The sequence below is a fragment of the Diadema setosum genome, chromosome 4 (assembly GCF_964275005.1).
Source record: "Diadema setosum chromosome 4, eeDiaSeto1, whole genome shotgun sequence".
NCBI lineage: Eukaryota > Metazoa > Echinodermata > Echinoidea > Diadematoida > Diadematidae > Diadema > Diadema setosum.
In genome coordinates, this window is record NC_092688.1 from 26,380,869 (window position 1) to 26,398,006 (window position 17,138).

Here is a 17,138-nt window from a genome sequence, read left to right on the forward strand (position 1 = left end):
ATGGGGGTGTTTAAAGTGACTATATCACGTCGACATGAGGGAAGGGTTTCCAAGCATGCTCTGCTGGTGACGATTCTGTATTCAGCTGTATTCTTTCTCCAGTCGGCATCCTCAGTGACGCTTTCAAGAAATGCAGTTGACGTAAGTTCTATACAAAGTATATACTTTGATTGTTGCCTCATATTAGTGGTTAATTGTTATTATTTGCGATGAAATTTCTAAACTTGTTTCATTTGCTAAATTAAATTTTCTCCATAAAATTTGATATTTTCATCGTAGCTGTCGAGAGTTTAACTCTATACTTGGTAACATAGTATGCAATGATCTAGTCATTTCTCATCCCACTAGAAACTTGCAAATGATATGATTATCAAATATATATACTTGTATAATATATCACATATATTTAGATATGTTGAGATTTCACGTATTGGCTCCACTAAGAAATGAAGAAACAAACTGGTAATACATTTTTGGCCAATAAAGCATGAGTTTACTCGACTCATATTTTGTGCGTCCTGAAGAAGGCGTATAGGACGCCGAAAATTTGAATCCAATAAACTCATGCTTTATTAGCTAAAAATGTGTACATATTATATATGCAAATATTTTACTTTTCTTCCCTTCAGCTTTATTGCCAGTCACTCTCAATGAAAGTCTATTTTCTTGGACATAAGATAGTTGCATGCTCTCGCTACATGTCCTATCCATTTAAACCAGAACGTTAAAGGACAAGTTAACCTTCATTAACATAAGGATTGAGAAAATGTAGCAATATTTGTAGAACACATCATTGAAAGTGTGAGGAAAATCGGACAATCCGTTCAAAAGTTATGAATATTTGAAGTTTTTGTGCAGTCACCGCTGGATGAGAAGACTACTGCAGTGTATTATGTCACATGCGTACAACAATATAAGGAAAATATAAAGGGGATTTCACAAAATTTCATCTTCTGAAAAAAGTACACATTCCCTTGACTCGTTACTGACATATGTTATGGGTAATATTATTCCCATTGCCTTTAGAAAGAGGCAAGTCGAGTGCTCTTTTATTATGCGAAAAAAGTGAAAATATGTTGAATTTTCTTTACATTTTCTTTGTACGGTTGTACTCATATGACATCACGAGCCTTAGTAGTCTCCTCATTCAGCGGTTCCAACACAAAATTTTTTAAAAATTCATAACTTTTGCATTGATTGTCCAATTTTCCTCAAACTTTCACTGATGTGTTCTACTGATATTGCTGCATTCTCTTAATCCTTATGTTAATGAAGGTGAACTTGTCCTTTAACGCTCTGATTTTTCAACTTGATAACTTTGTACCATGTGACGTGTTTCGTGGGCTGGGTCTACATTAGTGTGCTGGGATAGGTTACTATATAGTAGAGATAAGGAGTGACACAAAATAGAGTGAGTGAAGAGAGAGAAAAGTACATAGGATCTATATGGGACGATTAAAAAAATACATGTCCTACGTCTCTTGCACAATACATGAGAGAAAAGTACGTCTTAATAGATCGATGATAGCCATTGTTTCAGACGTAAGAGTGGCTGCATTCTTTCGGGGTTGTTTCTAGTTTGTTACCTGCGATCAATTCATTGCAATTATATTGGTGCCTCTTCCCGTAACATTCAGTAAATCTGCCAGTGTAATCGTTGATTGATGATCTATCTTTCACAACGATATTGACCCATGACAATTATCGATCAATATCCATCACTTATAGATGTGCATCAGATTGAATTTCCCTGCATCGCTATAACATTAACAGCAGCAACAACAAAGTTTTGTACACATTATGGCATTTCATAAAGACATGTGACTCGTTTCAGTGCCCCCTTTAAAACGGCGAACAAAGAGCAATAAAGAACACGCACAGATGTACGTGCGTGAACATCATTGAACTTTTACACAACCATTTTTAGACATTCAGAGGTAATGGCTGATTTGCTGCACGGTGATTTCCCATCTCACTGGGCAACGAACTGAGACATTTCATCGGAGATGGTTGGCTGAGTTCCTCTTGTGTCTGAAAGCCGTGACCACTAACTTTTAGTTGAAACGGGCGACAATATGTCATAATTATATGATATACTGTACAGCATAGGGATGCAAAATTACGAATCCTGCATTCCCCATTACACCAATGTCACTTTGTTAGTTGTGACACGTTCTCCACTCACTCCTGGCTCCTTTGTGGCAAGAAGAAGACAAACACGACGCTTTTTGTCGATTGACGACTGATGCGGAAGAAAGAGAGAGACAAACAGGCACACGGCATACATACAGACAGACTGGCACACATAGAGAGAAAGAGAGACAGGGACAGACAGACAGACAGGCAGACAGACATCATAGACAGACGGAGAGAAAACACAGTACGATTCGCTTGCATTTGGCATAACGCAAGCGCAAAATTGAAACATAATAATACGTCACTCTCTAATTATCAGTTTTGGAAAGGGGAAGGTCAGAATGGTGGAGACAACAGCACTGTAAAAGCACAGAAAGAACTTCAGTTCATAAAAAGAATAGGCGTTGCCGAAAATTGTCTCAAAGACAGAGATGCAGTTTACACCATATTACTATACATAGAATTATGATATCATATGTGATAAATAAGGTACATTGTATTCCCAAGATCTTTAGTGACTTGTAGACCGGTCACTTAACAACCGGGCTTATGAATCAGTGCGGTTATTTGAAATCACATTGAGAAATTTTGTACACCAAAGTTCACTGTGACTGGCCAAACACTATACCTATCGTCGCTTTCTGCAGTCACCGTCGGATACCATTGTTCGTCAAATCTTGCCGCGTATAAATGCAAACTTGACCATGCAAACAACTTGTCATGAACAAAAACTACGCATTGTCCCTTTCAACAATACGAATTACTATTTGAGTTGAAAATCAGAAAAATATTCCATTGAAGGTGAAATCGATGTAAAAATTGGTTTGACATAAGTCTGTTTTCATGAGGATGAGGGCGTAGGACGTTGACCAACAGATATTGATATATTATCTTGAACGCGGGGTCGACTTTCACTATAGTTCTAGGCATTCATTGTTAAATTACCAATTAAAATAATTTAACAATGAATGCACAATGGAAATACGTTTTGCATGTTCAATAAAGTGAAAGTCAGATAAACCTTGACGAACATGCACAATCAAATAAACAAAAGAGAGAAAGATTCATTAAAATCAGATTTGATAAGAACTTGAATCGTGGAATTTTTTCTGAAAAAAATGGATATCGATCACAGTCCTGGCGACAGATGATGCGATGGTGTCACGAAATCAGACGACTATCATTATTTTGTTTACACACAAATCAGTGCAAAACTTCTTCTTCTCTTCAGGAACTTAAGAAGATTTCATATTCTGTTCGATGACATTTGCTCCTGCGACAATTGCTCCCATGAAATAATTATCTGCACGCTAAGCCAATCTACCCACAAACATAACGCTAACCCTTATCCTAATCTTCACATCAAAGTGAACCTAAAACCCTATCACAACAGTAACCCTTACCCTCAGTCCTTGGATAAAATAAGACCGGAGCACTTGTCGCAGAAGCAAATGCCGTGTCACCTTCATATTCTTTGCGTCGCATCATTCTGGAATACTGACGATTTACCCGTGATGAGTTTGTAAAATTACAAAATGGCTAAGTGCCGAGTTATTGACAAAAATAACGGTTTGTGAAGGTGTTTTTTTTTTCTGGGAACATGAGACGGTTGTGAGAGGATGACGTCATCTTCCTTACTGATTTGCAGGTTATTATTAGCAGTGACACCACTGTTTTGTAAAATCGTGTTAAACTTCAAGATTCTTCTGTTTTCTAATTCTTTGTCCGATTTTCATTAGCCCTTTCCCTGCGATATATCGCCGGATTATCTCAAGACCTTCTCTATCATGTCTATGGTATAGGACCCTCCGTTCCTATTAACCCGACTGTTTTCACGAGTTCAGCCTGTCTTATCTACACTGTATGCAAATTAAACTCTTAAGTATATTCGTACGAGTATTTAGTAGGAACAGGCAAATAGACCGACAAAAATTGTACCAACACTTCGTGCATATATCTATAAAACCAATTATTCCTAAAGACAGAAAGCTTGCCCGAGATTTGCCGGAGGTTTGCCCGACATACCCCAGAGGCCGTTATCCAAGTCAAGCGAATTGCTTATCAATAACGGTCTCCTCTACCTGCATGGACACTTTACGATATACCATATCATGAGTTTTGACTGTATGTATACTATTCACAGTAATCATCTATATCTTATGAGTACTCCTGTGTATACATGTATTCACTTTCATCTGCAAATATAATTATATATATATATATATATATATATATATATATATATATATATAATATATAATATATACATATAGTATGTATCCCCATTTTATGTGAAAATATTTGTTTTCGCCATACTGATTTTTTCGTATAGCGGAGAAGTAAAACTAATCGAAACTGAAACTGAAACAACTGATGCAAGCAAAGTGGGATGCCGTCATTCTATACAAATTGATAGATTAAAGGGATTGTACAGTTGTGGTTGAGACCTAATTTCAGGTTTCTAACATTTTTTGTGAGATAATGAGAAACCTCTTATGAAATATGAAAGAGCATGTAATTCTATGAGGAATTCAATGTTTATTTGATGAAAATTGGTTTTGAAATGGCCGAGATATCCAAAAAGAGCAATTCTAATAAAGTGTGGGACCCACACTTTATTACGATCGCTTTGTTTTACTTTGTTTTTGGATGTTTCAGTCATTCCAAACCCGATTTTCATCAAATAAACTATGAATTCCTCTTAAAATGGTATACTCTGTACTATATCATAAGTGTTTTAATGCGTCACTGTATATGTCCTGAAAGAAAAACCTACCCCCCCCCCCCAAAAAAAAAAAAATGACGTAAAATACAACAGTGAACAAGCCCACTTGTCTATGGACTTTCGTTCCCAATGTGTGTTCATAATTATGGTTCCTGTTTTTGTGAGAATAATAAAACTGGATGTGCTTAGAGAACTCAGATCTTTCTTGATTAATAAATGTCATGATTATGAAACCCTCCCCTTCCCTGTTTGTGTCTGCTTCTAACTGTTCCCAACACACACTCATGAAATCAGATCATCATATCAAACCCCAACAGTGCTTAAACAGTCCTTCTATATCAAGAAGAGAAGAGAAGTAAGAAAAAAAAAAGAACAGAGAGAGGAAATAAAAAAGAGAAGAAAGTAAAAAAAAAAAATGAACGTCCTCGTTAAGCTCAGCTCTCTTGAAATGGGCGTGTCGCCTAGACTTTGCCACGGGCATTGTTATGTATTAACTTGCATTGTTCGCACTGAGTCAAAGTTGAAGGCCCACATACGTCATTTTCTTTATTTATTTTACTTTTCCTTTGTTGTGTTCCATAGCACTGTTGGATTTTCAAATTGTGCAATCATCTGCATAACAGGCGCAATATTTTGAAGCCCTTGAAGAAGTGCTTCTGTGCACTGGGCTGACAATGATCTACAATTCTCCTTTTATTTAAATGCTTTCAGTAATATGTAGCTTATAGTTTTTACTGCCAGAAATGGAAGCCAACCTGTCATGTCGTAATCTGGCTCTTGTCTATTTGTAAACAGTGTTTTCATGTTTAAACCAGGTAACGTGCATTGATTATTCATGAGTATTTAATAATAATGATAATAGTGGATATTTTTAAAGCGCTTTCCGTTGCATGCAAAGCGCTATGAGATGTCATCCCTGTTCGGCATAGTAGCATAAACAGTAACTCGTTTGCAATGAATAGGCATCACGCAGGTAATCCATGCTGAGCTAGGACAGAGGCTGAGGATATACAGCGCGAAATCATAATTATGTTGTCAAATATATTGACGAAGATATTTTTGGACGCAGCTTTGTAAAACAAACAAACAAACAAACAACCTGCTGGGCAAATTAGATTATGGTTTTAGCAGACGTTGAAATCTTTGAGGAGGAAAGAACCCAACAACTTTCCAGGCACTCCTAATGCTTGTCTCAGCGGTTTCTCCAAGTTTCGTAACTATGAAGATTGAAGGGATCGTATAGTTTTGATTGAGATCTAACTTAAGGTTTCCAACATTTTTTGGTGAGATAATGAGAAACCTCTTATAAAATATAACGAGCATGTAGTTCCAAGAGGAATCAAACGCTTGATAAAAACTGGTTTTATTATGGCTGAGATACCCTAAACAGAGCAATCCTAACACGTGCCTAATAAAATGTGGGACCCACCTTTTCTTACGATTACGATTTTCTTACGATTTTTTGGATGTCTCAGCCATTCCAAAACCGATTTTCATCAAATAACCTTTGAATCCTTCTTAGCATGGTATGCTCTGCAATATTTCATAAGTGCTTTCTTGGTAGCTCGCAGAAAGTCAAAAACCCAATCCTTATCTTCACCAATGCTATACCGTCAGTCAACACATTCAAGCAAAATACGTCGCCTCAGACTGTCACGGTTAACACATCGCGTCGTACTGAGCTTCTGTTCGTTTTTATCAATACATGTTGCTTGCATACGCAGGAGCTGTTACTTTGTCGGGCAAGCTTTCGGGTTAATATTAGGCTATTATCGTACGGAAACACAATGATCTCTGGAGATCAAAGGTCTTGGGATATTCAAGTATCTCTCAACGATCCTCTAACATTTCACTTTAAAAAAAAAATCATTTCATTATATGGGAATGTGTTTATGTTTTGTCTTTATCAGAAACATTTGAAAAACTTGGACTACACCGGAGACATGAGCGCAACTCTGCCCGAGGAAAGACGAAAGCACGTCCTTCATGGTTTCCAAACATTATCCGGATTACACAAGACAGGTGAGCAAACATGATATGGACATAGATGTCATGGTGGGTGCCCACGACTGTAAGAAAAAAAAAAAAGAATTACAATGCAGACAAGATATCGAGTGCTTGACCAAAGTGCAAATTTTAGTGAATTCTGTACATACTGCAGCTATTCAATAATGAAAAAAAAAATAACAGCAAAAGATTTTGGAGCTCTCACGTACGGCAAGTTTCATTCAAAGGGAATACGCCTTTTACAATTAATGTTGAGGTAATTATTATTATTATTATTATTATTATTATTATTATTATTATTATTATTATTATTATTATTATTATTATTATTATTTATTCGGCATTTGCAAAACAATACAAGTGATAACAGAGAAACAGAATAAACAAACAAAACACATGAAAACAAAGTGTCAGGCTTTCCCTGTTGAGCTTCCCGAAGGAGCCGGGTTGGAAAAAAGCAATCAAAATCACTATGACCCTTGGGCCTCTCCAACCAACTTAAGGAAGCACATCAGGGAGTTGTTGAACATAAAAGAAAAGAAATAATACAATACAATACAATAATACAATACAAATACAAAAGAAAAGAAATAATACAATATACAACGAGTATAACACAACGCTTAAGAAGCTGCTTTGTTGGCAAAACAATAACTGAAGCCGTGCACAACTGACTTTCGATTACTGACTCGTGTTGAATTAATGTTTTCAAGCAAATTATAATGTTTGATGTTATACCGGCCAACAAAAAAAAAAAAAAAGAAGAATGTCATGGGATGCACAATATGATGGCAAAAAAAAAGAAGAGAAAAGAAAAAAAAAGGTGACCGTATGGAACAGGGTTCTCGGGAGGAACTGTTTCATCACTGAAGGTCAAAGAAATATGTAGAGGCCCGAATTCTCAAAGGTGGAATAACTTTATTACACCGCTTATTCCGCCGATTTATTACGCCTCTTATGCAAATCAGGCCCTCGTGACGTAAAATGACGCGATTTATTCCCCGGAATCTATTCTCAATGGTGGAATAACTTATTCCCCGGAATAATTATTCCGTGGAATAGTTATTCCAGCTTTGAGAATTCGGGCCAGAGAGTTTTTCTTTCTATTTAACTTTTCTTCACTGAGATGGCAAAAGCAAGAATACGGTGTCATTATTATCGTCGCTTACACGTCATCGATCCTTCCAACATGATCGCAGTTGATTACGCGTATCCTTCCAACATGTTCTACAATAATGATCGCAGTTGAACACGCTTAGAGGATGTAATTTTCATGAATGAATTGAAGTGACTTCGTCACGTGGATGTTGACAAGGTTTTACATGAAGAAGGCGAGAAATAGAAACGCAGTGAAACAAGATTTGTACGAGAGAAGAAAATTAAAAAGAAATTACATGTAGAATGCGTATAATAGGGCCTATAATTATGTTGCTTTTTACGCAACAAGAAACCTGACGTATGGACCAAGAATAAACCTACTATATGATGATGCCAAATACATTTTTTACTATGATCGCTAGAGAGTTATGACACCTCGTCAGCTTGTCACATAAACTCGTCATTCTTGCTTTTTTTTTCAGCTACTCTTGTGGTATTGGTGCAATATTGTTGCCATAAATATCTGAAAATACAAAGCAATATCAGGGACCTTGCGAAAAGAATTAGTTCTTTAGGTGGGCAAATCCCACAATCTTACTTTTAATACCCTTATGCAAGAGAGTCCCCACCCCCCCCCCCCCCATATCGTTCCCTGTTTGTCAAAGCAGGGGTCAATGACAAGCAGACGTTAAAGTTGATGGCGGCCCCTCATCGTGGGAATGGCGATGTCAACGCCCCCGTCAGGGTGGAGGTGCTTGACAACTGGGAGGGACGTACTCGGGAAAAGAGGTGGAGCATCTTTAGGGCGTGGCCAAAAAACAATTTCACCTACAGGATCTCGTCGTACACGCCAGACCTACCCGAGCAGAAAGTGGACGAGGCCATTGAGAATGGGTTTAAGGTATATAGGACACATCTATCCGTGTATTCAGATAGTGTGCCGAGTAAAACTATGCGTCATCAGAAGAGGCGTGGTAGATTTGTTAATCATGACATTCGTTTTGTCAGTGTTAGTAGTTTTCTTTTTTTTTCCATATGTCATTATTATATCCATATAGCCACAGAAACGATAGTAGTTGAAGTATTTCTTTATGTTGTATCTATCATACGTAAGAATAAAAAAAAATAACTGTACTCCCACTTGTTATGCTGGTAATAGTAATAATAAGGTGACAATCATGATTGTCATATGATTACCCAGTTTGTGGTCGACCTTAAAGTTTAAGTGCAATGAGTGTGTTTAAGAATTCAACTGCAGTTGGTAATCAATAAGAATTAACCGAATCAGTTTCTACACTGCATTTTTTTTTTGTTTATGTCAGGCCGATTTTCGCTTTATTTCCCTCTCGTATTATCAATGTTTTACTTCGGCCATAATTTTACCCACTATGTGCAGTTGTGGTCGGCTGTCGCCTTGGTCGACTTTCGACGAGTGTGGACGGGCGACGCCGACATTGATATCTCGTTTCAGCGAGGCGACCACGGCGATGGTAAACCCTTCGACGGTCCCGGCTACGTCCTGGCGCACTCGTTTGTTCCCCATCTGAGCTCCGACCAGTCCGGACTGACCGGTAATATCCACCTGGACGAGGATGAGAACTGGACAGTGGAATCACCCTCAGGTTGGTGGAGAGATGTTACGCCAACAAACGAAACAACATAGATACTAACACCTTCACAATTATAGAGACTTCAGCTTACCGTGATACCGAACTTGAAAGAGAAAGAGACAGTCACTGACTTTATCACCAATCTTTCCTTTATCATTTTGACATGAATCAATACAAAAATAAATTGTTTCATTGTATCATACCATTGTAATCTGCTAATAACATAGCAATCATCAAATACATAAAGGGGAAAAGGTTTGTATAGACAACTAAATCATCAACCAAAAGAATGATTTTTTTTTTTAATGAATGGCAAGTTTTGAGGTGAAGATATCATAGCCTACTCAAGTTTGCGTAAATGTGGTTTCTTCTGATATCACTTTCACGTGAAAATATGCGAAAATTTAGATTTACAATTGTTTATTATTCTAGGTGCCATTCCAATGAAACTATTACCACTCTGTTTATTTGGTTTTATTCAATTTATCAAATTCATCAACTAAAACATGTCACTTAAAAATGACAAAGCACACAATCGAGATGCATTGACGGTGTCATCGCTGTGTTCTTCCGTCAGGTACCAACCTAATGTTCACGATCGCACATGAGATCGGCCACGCCATCGGGCTCAGCCACTCCAAGGTGGTGCCCGCCCTCATGTACCCCTGGTACCAGAGCTACGAGCCCAGCTTACAGCTTCACGAAGACGACATCAGGGGCGTCCAGTTCTTGTACGGTGAGGAGGCAGAGAACGAGGGCATTCCCCCGTTGCTCTCCAATGTTCGATTGACACGCTCTTCTGCAAACCTTTAACTGCTCATTGATTATGCACCCCTACATAGACTGTACCAAAGTCGAACACGTATCTCCATCAGTCTTCCTAGATACCAAGGACGACTCGGTTGTGGAACTCACTTCCCACCAACATATTTCCTCTAGCTCCAAACATGGACAGATTTAAGAATTGTGTTAATTCGTATTCAATAAGTTTGTTGTAAGAAATTATTTCTGTTATTTTGTATATGTGTATGCATGCAGTGTATAAGTTATATTGATTATGGTTTACAATTTGGTAATCTATAGGGCCACCTCTCATCATATGATGGTAACATCAGGCCCAAAAGACAAAAAAAAAAAAAAAAAAAAAAAAAAAGCTTTGCCGTCATGGCACCATGATGAGTACTACTTAAATACTATACACGTCAAACGGTTACCTTTGTCCTAATAATGTCTATTATTCTAATTATCATTGCTTGTAGGTACCGTTTGTTATTCCGAAGATTCGTTGATCCGGAAATGAAATAAGGTTCGTAGTTCCGAAGGCACGTTAGCACGCACAGTCTTTACATTTTCGGATTAACAAACCTTCGGAATTACAAACTTTCGGAATAACGAACCTTCGGAATCAACGAACCCTTTTTCATTTTCGGAATAACGAATCTCTAAGAATTTGGAATTTGTGTGTGTTTCGGAATAACGAATCTTCTGAATAATGAACTTCATTCCGTTTTCTTTTCAACGAACATTCGGAATAACGAACATCGAACTTGCATATGATATGATTGTAATAGCTATTGACGCTGATTTCACTGTCACCTGCCAAATTATGAACCGTAACCTCGTTGAATTGGAACATCCTAATATCCTAAAAGGAAAAAAAAAAATCGCCATTAGAGTCGTCATTGTTGAGCACTGAACCTTACCAAGTGGTAGAAGGACTCGGTGATGTTACTGAACTTAAAAAAAAAAAAAAAAAAAAAAAAAAAAAAAAACCTTTTCAACAATAACAACAAAAATACGTCCGAATCAATTATATTATGTTTTCCCATGATCCATAGTAATTATCCCGGGTAGTCCGTTCGCAGTCAAAGCACCAAGTACAGCTCGATATTGTGTAAAATCTCCACTCTCACCCCAGGAGCAAGACCTGGAACCGAGTTGTCCTACCCGGCCTTGATACCCGGAGGTCCGAACAATCCCAGTGTGCCCAACCTTTGTGCTTCTCTTCCCGAGGCGATGACATTAGGGCGGGACGGTGTCACGTACGCTTTCAAAGGTACAGTGTACACTTGATGGGTCTGTGTGTGTATTTTGCGCTTGTATTCTATATTTTATTGTGTGTGAAATGCAGAATGGTGGTCGTATATAGGATGGATGTTATGATAGGTATTCGCTAAAGGACAAACGCGAAGGAAATGCCAGTGAGCACTAATCGGTTGCTTTTCGCTCGCATTTCAAGGGATAGAGTGAAACTCGCGGAATGCACATTTATGGAATGGATTTGTATTATTCATATAAATAAAATTGTGTAGAGAGTGGAGGAACCAACACAGGTAAGACCAGCCTTTCAAATATTAATCGTAGAAATATTGTTCAATTCATATAAATACGACAAGATAAACGTTACAGAGTTACACGTAAACTGAAGACAAGGCACACGATGTGCAAAAGGCAAGAAGATAAGGCAAGTTTAATATCATTATCATCATTATTTTCATTTTATGTCTCTTAACATCAGACATTTACTACTGGAAGATGGAGGATGGACTCATTGTGCAGGGATACCCGGCCTTGATATCTCAAAACTGGCCTGGTCTACAGAGCTATTTGACTGCTGCCCTCACCGTCAAGAACACGAGAGTGTGGGGAGAGGATGCTGGGAAGACCTATTTCTTCAAGGTAAAAATACAATTTACAAATATTACATAATTTACAAAATCGTCAATAACATGGTAGACCATAAAAGAGCATTACATAGCAGTCTGAATTCTTCTTACTGCACGTCATTGTAATGCGAGAATAGTTCAGTACTTTCTTTGTGTATATAGGCCTAACTAGCTACATGCCTCTCTCATCAAGCAATAATGTCATAATTATAATTTACAGCATTCTCACAATGGAGTATTCTGTACGATTACGAGAAACTGCGTAAGAACATCATTGTATTTCTACTTGGATCAAAGTAGTGGTGGTGCCGATGTCAACGTCTTCCTGCGGAAATTGTCAGATTGCCGCGGTAAAGGAGGAAGAATTAAACGTATCAGAAAATAATGTTTGAAAACCACTATACTCGTTTTTGTTACGCTCATCTTTTACTGTCTAACAGCTAAATTATGTTCTTATAATAAAATGTTGGTCACTCGCTGAAGTTAAGTTAGTGACTTTTTTTTCACAAGTCATGATGACTTAGATCCGTCAATCTATCCAAGAAAATGAAATCTTTCCGAAAGTTAGGTTCATCTTATCTGAGACGCCTCTCATTCCATCATCTTTTGAAGAATTCTGAGTTAATCGAATATGCATTTCCATTTTTGCATTTTTTTCATATAATTCAGACAAAATTAATTTCCTCTAAATGTCAATGGCAATTTCGACGTAACACGATGCCTTATCAAAGAAGGTTTCTACCTTTGATCTTTGATGAATGTGGTGTGAAATCCTGGTACTTCGTAAAATCCATATGGTTTTGTTCGTTTGATTCTGAGTAGGCCTATTTCTGAAACTTGACAAAATCATAGTTATACATCCGATCACTCCGTGTTAGTAGGAATACGTTGATGTAATGTTGTCAGATGAAAGTTAATATAAAGGAATGAAGAGTTAGTTTAAAGGAATGCTATGCAGTCATATTTCTCTCTTGTATTTATTTATTTATTCATTCATTCATTTCAAATTTATTTATTCATTCATTCATTCATTCATTTCAAATTTATTTATTCATTCATTCATTCATTCATTTCAAATTTATTTATTCATTCATTATTTTTATTTATTTCTATTATCATATTTTCATATCATATGCACATGCTACCAGCAAAGAGCTGTATGGCGCTTTACCCCCGACAACGCCCTCGACCCTGGGTTTCCCAAGGACATCCACACCGTGTTTCCGTCCGTACGCTCCACCGTGAGCTCCGTGGACGCTGCAGTGGAGATCGGAGGCAACGGAGAAACGCTCTTTGTAATAGGTAAGATAATTCTTTGTCTTTGCAAGTCACTTTTTTTTTAGTCAGTACTCATTGAATTCTAGTTCACTGTCAAGTTAACCAGCCTCGGAACAGAAGTCGAAGATCCCGTACCTACTCAACTTGAATCCTGTTTCTTCAATACTCTTTTAGGATTCAAACCAAAGTTAGAGACTTGGTGTTCACTGTAGAATTCCATCATTACAAATCGGGTGAAACCTTTATAATTAGTTCCACATTCCGTGTCAGCCATTCCAGATAGGACATGTCTTCCCAAAGTTTCAAAATACTGTGAATTCTTGATATATATAAAAAAAAAAGTTTCCAAAAGGGCGACAAGAAATCTGCCCTCATTCATAAGCGAAGCCTTTATAAAAACGAAACAAACGAAACAAAAACCTTGTTGCAAATCCGTTTTACTTAGACCTGTTAGCTTTCTTCATTTCAGGTGGTATATCCATTGCGAATTGAAGGTTCTCAATAGTGCGGCCATATATGCCATAGTATGCCGAGCTCCCTTGCACGGTCTATGTCACGATAAGCGCCATCACACCACCTTGTAGGATTTGTGAGGAAGATGTAGACTTCGTCTGTCACCATTGAATGCACCCATTGCGGTCATGTACAGTGTATTTTTGCACCACTGAAGAGACTCCACAGAACAATATTCATAGAAGAACAATACATCTGTTTTTCAAGAGATGACTCGTGATTGCTCTCTTTCATTATTCACCTCTACAGACGGAGAACTGTACAAATACGGCTGGACCAAAAACTTCAGCGGCCCGTTTGCCGTTGACCAAGTCATCCCCAACCTGCACGGAATCGTAAAGACCGTGATCCAAGGGCCGGACAATTACCTCTATTTCTTCATGGACGATGGCATGTACTACCAAGTGTCTCCCTGGAGTTTGAGCGTCAGCGCGCGCTTCCCCAAGGCCGCCTCGCAGGATTGGTTCAGCTGCGAAGACGAACTGCGACGACGACGGTAGTCAAGTCTTAGAACCAGGTCCTGGATCTGGATCTGGACAGTTTCATCAGCAAATTGTCCTCAGCAGACACATCCACGCTAACTTAATGACGTGAAAAGCGCGCTGTATGTGGAACAACCTAGTGATGGACCAAAGAAAGACTGTTCACAGTCGATGAAGGAAGATTGTTCCAGTCCCTCACATTGGCTACGAAGGATGAATCTTGAAGAAGAAGAAGAAGAAGAAGAAAAAAAAAAACTGCATTTATGGCGGATCTGGTGAAACGTTTGATCATTCCCCCCTAGTGGTTCTCATATAACGTTGAATAAAATCATTTAACTGGATATCAACAAGGAGCTTTGAAGCTCCTTGATATCAACTAGCCCATTTTTCATATTGTTCAGCATACGGAGCCTCTGGTTCCTCTGTCTTGTCTCAGGGGATTCCCACCCAAGGCCATTTATTATCTTGTGATCATAGTCATGTCATGACATCGGTTTAGTTTATTAACAAAAAAGATAGACAAACATAGCAATCATCAGCAATCATGATAAACATGATGCAAACTGAGACCCCTCAAAAAGCTATGCTTGTGAGTGGGGTTCCTGAAGAGGTAGGAATTCTCGATCCGGGCGGACCAGCAAAGAGATCAACGTGTTAAGGGTCTGCGTATACTCAAAACGTTTATTTGATGAAATGGAGTCACAATGAGTTAAAGGGAACATGCGTGTAACAACTGATTATGATTTGGGAAGAGAGATATTTGTAGTGAGAGAGACAGGAGAGGAAGAAAAAGACAGACAGGCAGAAACAGATAGAGGATAATATTATGCAAGATTAATTGTCTTGGTGATACGGAGAAGCACACTCCATAATTACAGTACTAAAGATCACATCCGCGATGTCGATAATAATGAGGATGATGATAACACTCAAAGCAATGACAGCGGTAGCTATCGTGGTAGCTAAAATCATTACCATTGTGGTGTCGTGGGAATGGTAAAGACTTTTTCCCATTTGTATGAATAAGTGATACAGTGCATTCCCGTTATAACGAATACCGTTATAACGAAACTCTTTTTACAAGGAAGTAATATTCATGTCCCAAAATTATCATCTATATAATCTTTTTATACTTGATAGTAACTGCTCGGTTTCAATGAAATTTCGATATAATGAAATATAACTACAGGTAGCCGAGGAGTTTGATATAATGGGAGCCGCCTGAATGTGGATAGATAACTCAGTCAAATTGAATTATCAACTACGTCAGATTCCATCAGCTTCTTGTGTTTATATGCCAGAGTAAAATTGGACAATTTTCAACTGTAACGACTGTGTAATATTTCTGAGAAGACAGTATAGCTTATTTCACTAGATAAAATACTATTCTTTCTCTTGAAATGCTCAGATATGAGAGAAACACATTTTAAATATGTCATTCTTGTGCAAATTTTGGGCAAAAATAGTCTTGATATTTTTTAACTCTGAAAAATCTTTGCCATCATTCAGATTTAACATGAACTTTTTTGAATCGTGCAGTTGATGATCGCGTAATAAAAGTGCAACCACTGCAATTCTTCACAATAAACAAGTCGACTGTGGAAAATAAGATTGATATTCAACAAACAGAATGGTAATAGGTTCATCAAAGTCTTACGAAAGATAAGAAAACGATGGAATTTGAAAGTTTCACATGTTTTCTCCGATTAGTGATTTTGGCTTCAACCACATACTGAGGTGATGACGTCATCGATTCACAACTTCATCATTGGTTTGTGGATGAAAATATCGCACATTTTTGCATAATTAAAGAACTGTAAACACTTTAATTCCCCTGCACGTAATTATGCTTGATTTTTGCAAAACAACAAATAAGAAATACAATTGATGCAAGTTTTCTTTGATATTCAAACTAAATAGGGATAAACAGAGAGGTGGTAAAGATCGAGTAAAGAGATAAAGTGAAAGTTTGAAAATCAGATGATCATATAAGCTGTCATGATAATACATTTTCGTGGGTAAGTTTTATTGTGATTTTGAGGATCTGCCGTTTTTATTTATGTTTGGTTTCTTTTTTTTTATCATGTACGTCAATATGGTTAATTAACGTTGTTCCTGTAGAAATTCATAGCATATAAAACAATGTGGCTCATTGCAATCTCATAGAACATTATTTTGTTTCAATCTATATAGAAACGAATTATTCTGACAATTCTAGGTTGCTGGCCGGCCTTTGCGTTCGTTTACTAGATGTTTATTATTTCTTTTCATTCTTGTCGAAGAATATTTCCGAATGAATTGTTTTTACTTGTCAGTTTCGTAAGGTATGCCATTTTTCTTCATCGTAATTGGAAAACAAACAAAGAAAGAATTTGATGATGTACTTCCGAAGACTTCGTAAGGATAAGAATGTGATGATACTTCGGAAGTCTTCGTAAGGAAAGCATATCTTCCTTTCTGTCAGATATCTTTCTTGTGTCAGTTACTTTTTTCTTTGGTTCAGTGGGGACCAGTACAAACAGAACTAGACTTGGAATTTGTCAACACTGACAAATTAGGTGATCCGATCTTTTCGAAAATCAATGATTTGAGTTCTGATCCCAATATAGGCATGACCATACAG

The 17,138-nt window shown here is 37.6% G+C and overlaps 1 protein-coding gene across 1 annotated transcript; it reads left to right on the forward strand.

The window, feature by feature from the left end:
• On the forward strand, window positions 1-14,533 carry LOC140227056 (interstitial collagenase-like). Its single transcript, XM_072307488.1, has 9 exons — window positions 1-141; window positions 6,772-6,883; window positions 8,632-8,867; window positions 9,363-9,588; window positions 10,154-10,312; window positions 11,495-11,632; window positions 12,095-12,255; window positions 13,391-13,544; window positions 14,283-14,533. The coding sequence occupies exons 1-9, from the start codon at window positions 1-3 to the stop codon at window positions 14,531-14,533; spliced, it is 1,578 nt and encodes a 525-aa protein (XP_072163589.1).
• Window positions 14,534-17,138: the final 2,605 nt, after the last annotated feature.

Excerpts from the sequence above, each read along its gene's own strand:
- LOC140227056 (XM_072307488.1), top strand. The coding sequence starts at position 1 with ATGGGGGTGTTTAAAGTGACTATATCACGTCGACATGAGGGAAGGGTT. Across the intron at positions 9,589-10,153 it reads GACAGTGGAATCACCCTCAG|GTACCAACCTAATGTTCACG; the intron begins GTTGGTGGAGAG and ends TTCTTCCGTCAG. Across the intron at positions 11,633-12,094 it reads TGTCACGTACGCTTTCAAAG|ACATTTACTACTGGAAGATG; the intron begins GTACAGTGTACA and ends TCTTAACATCAG.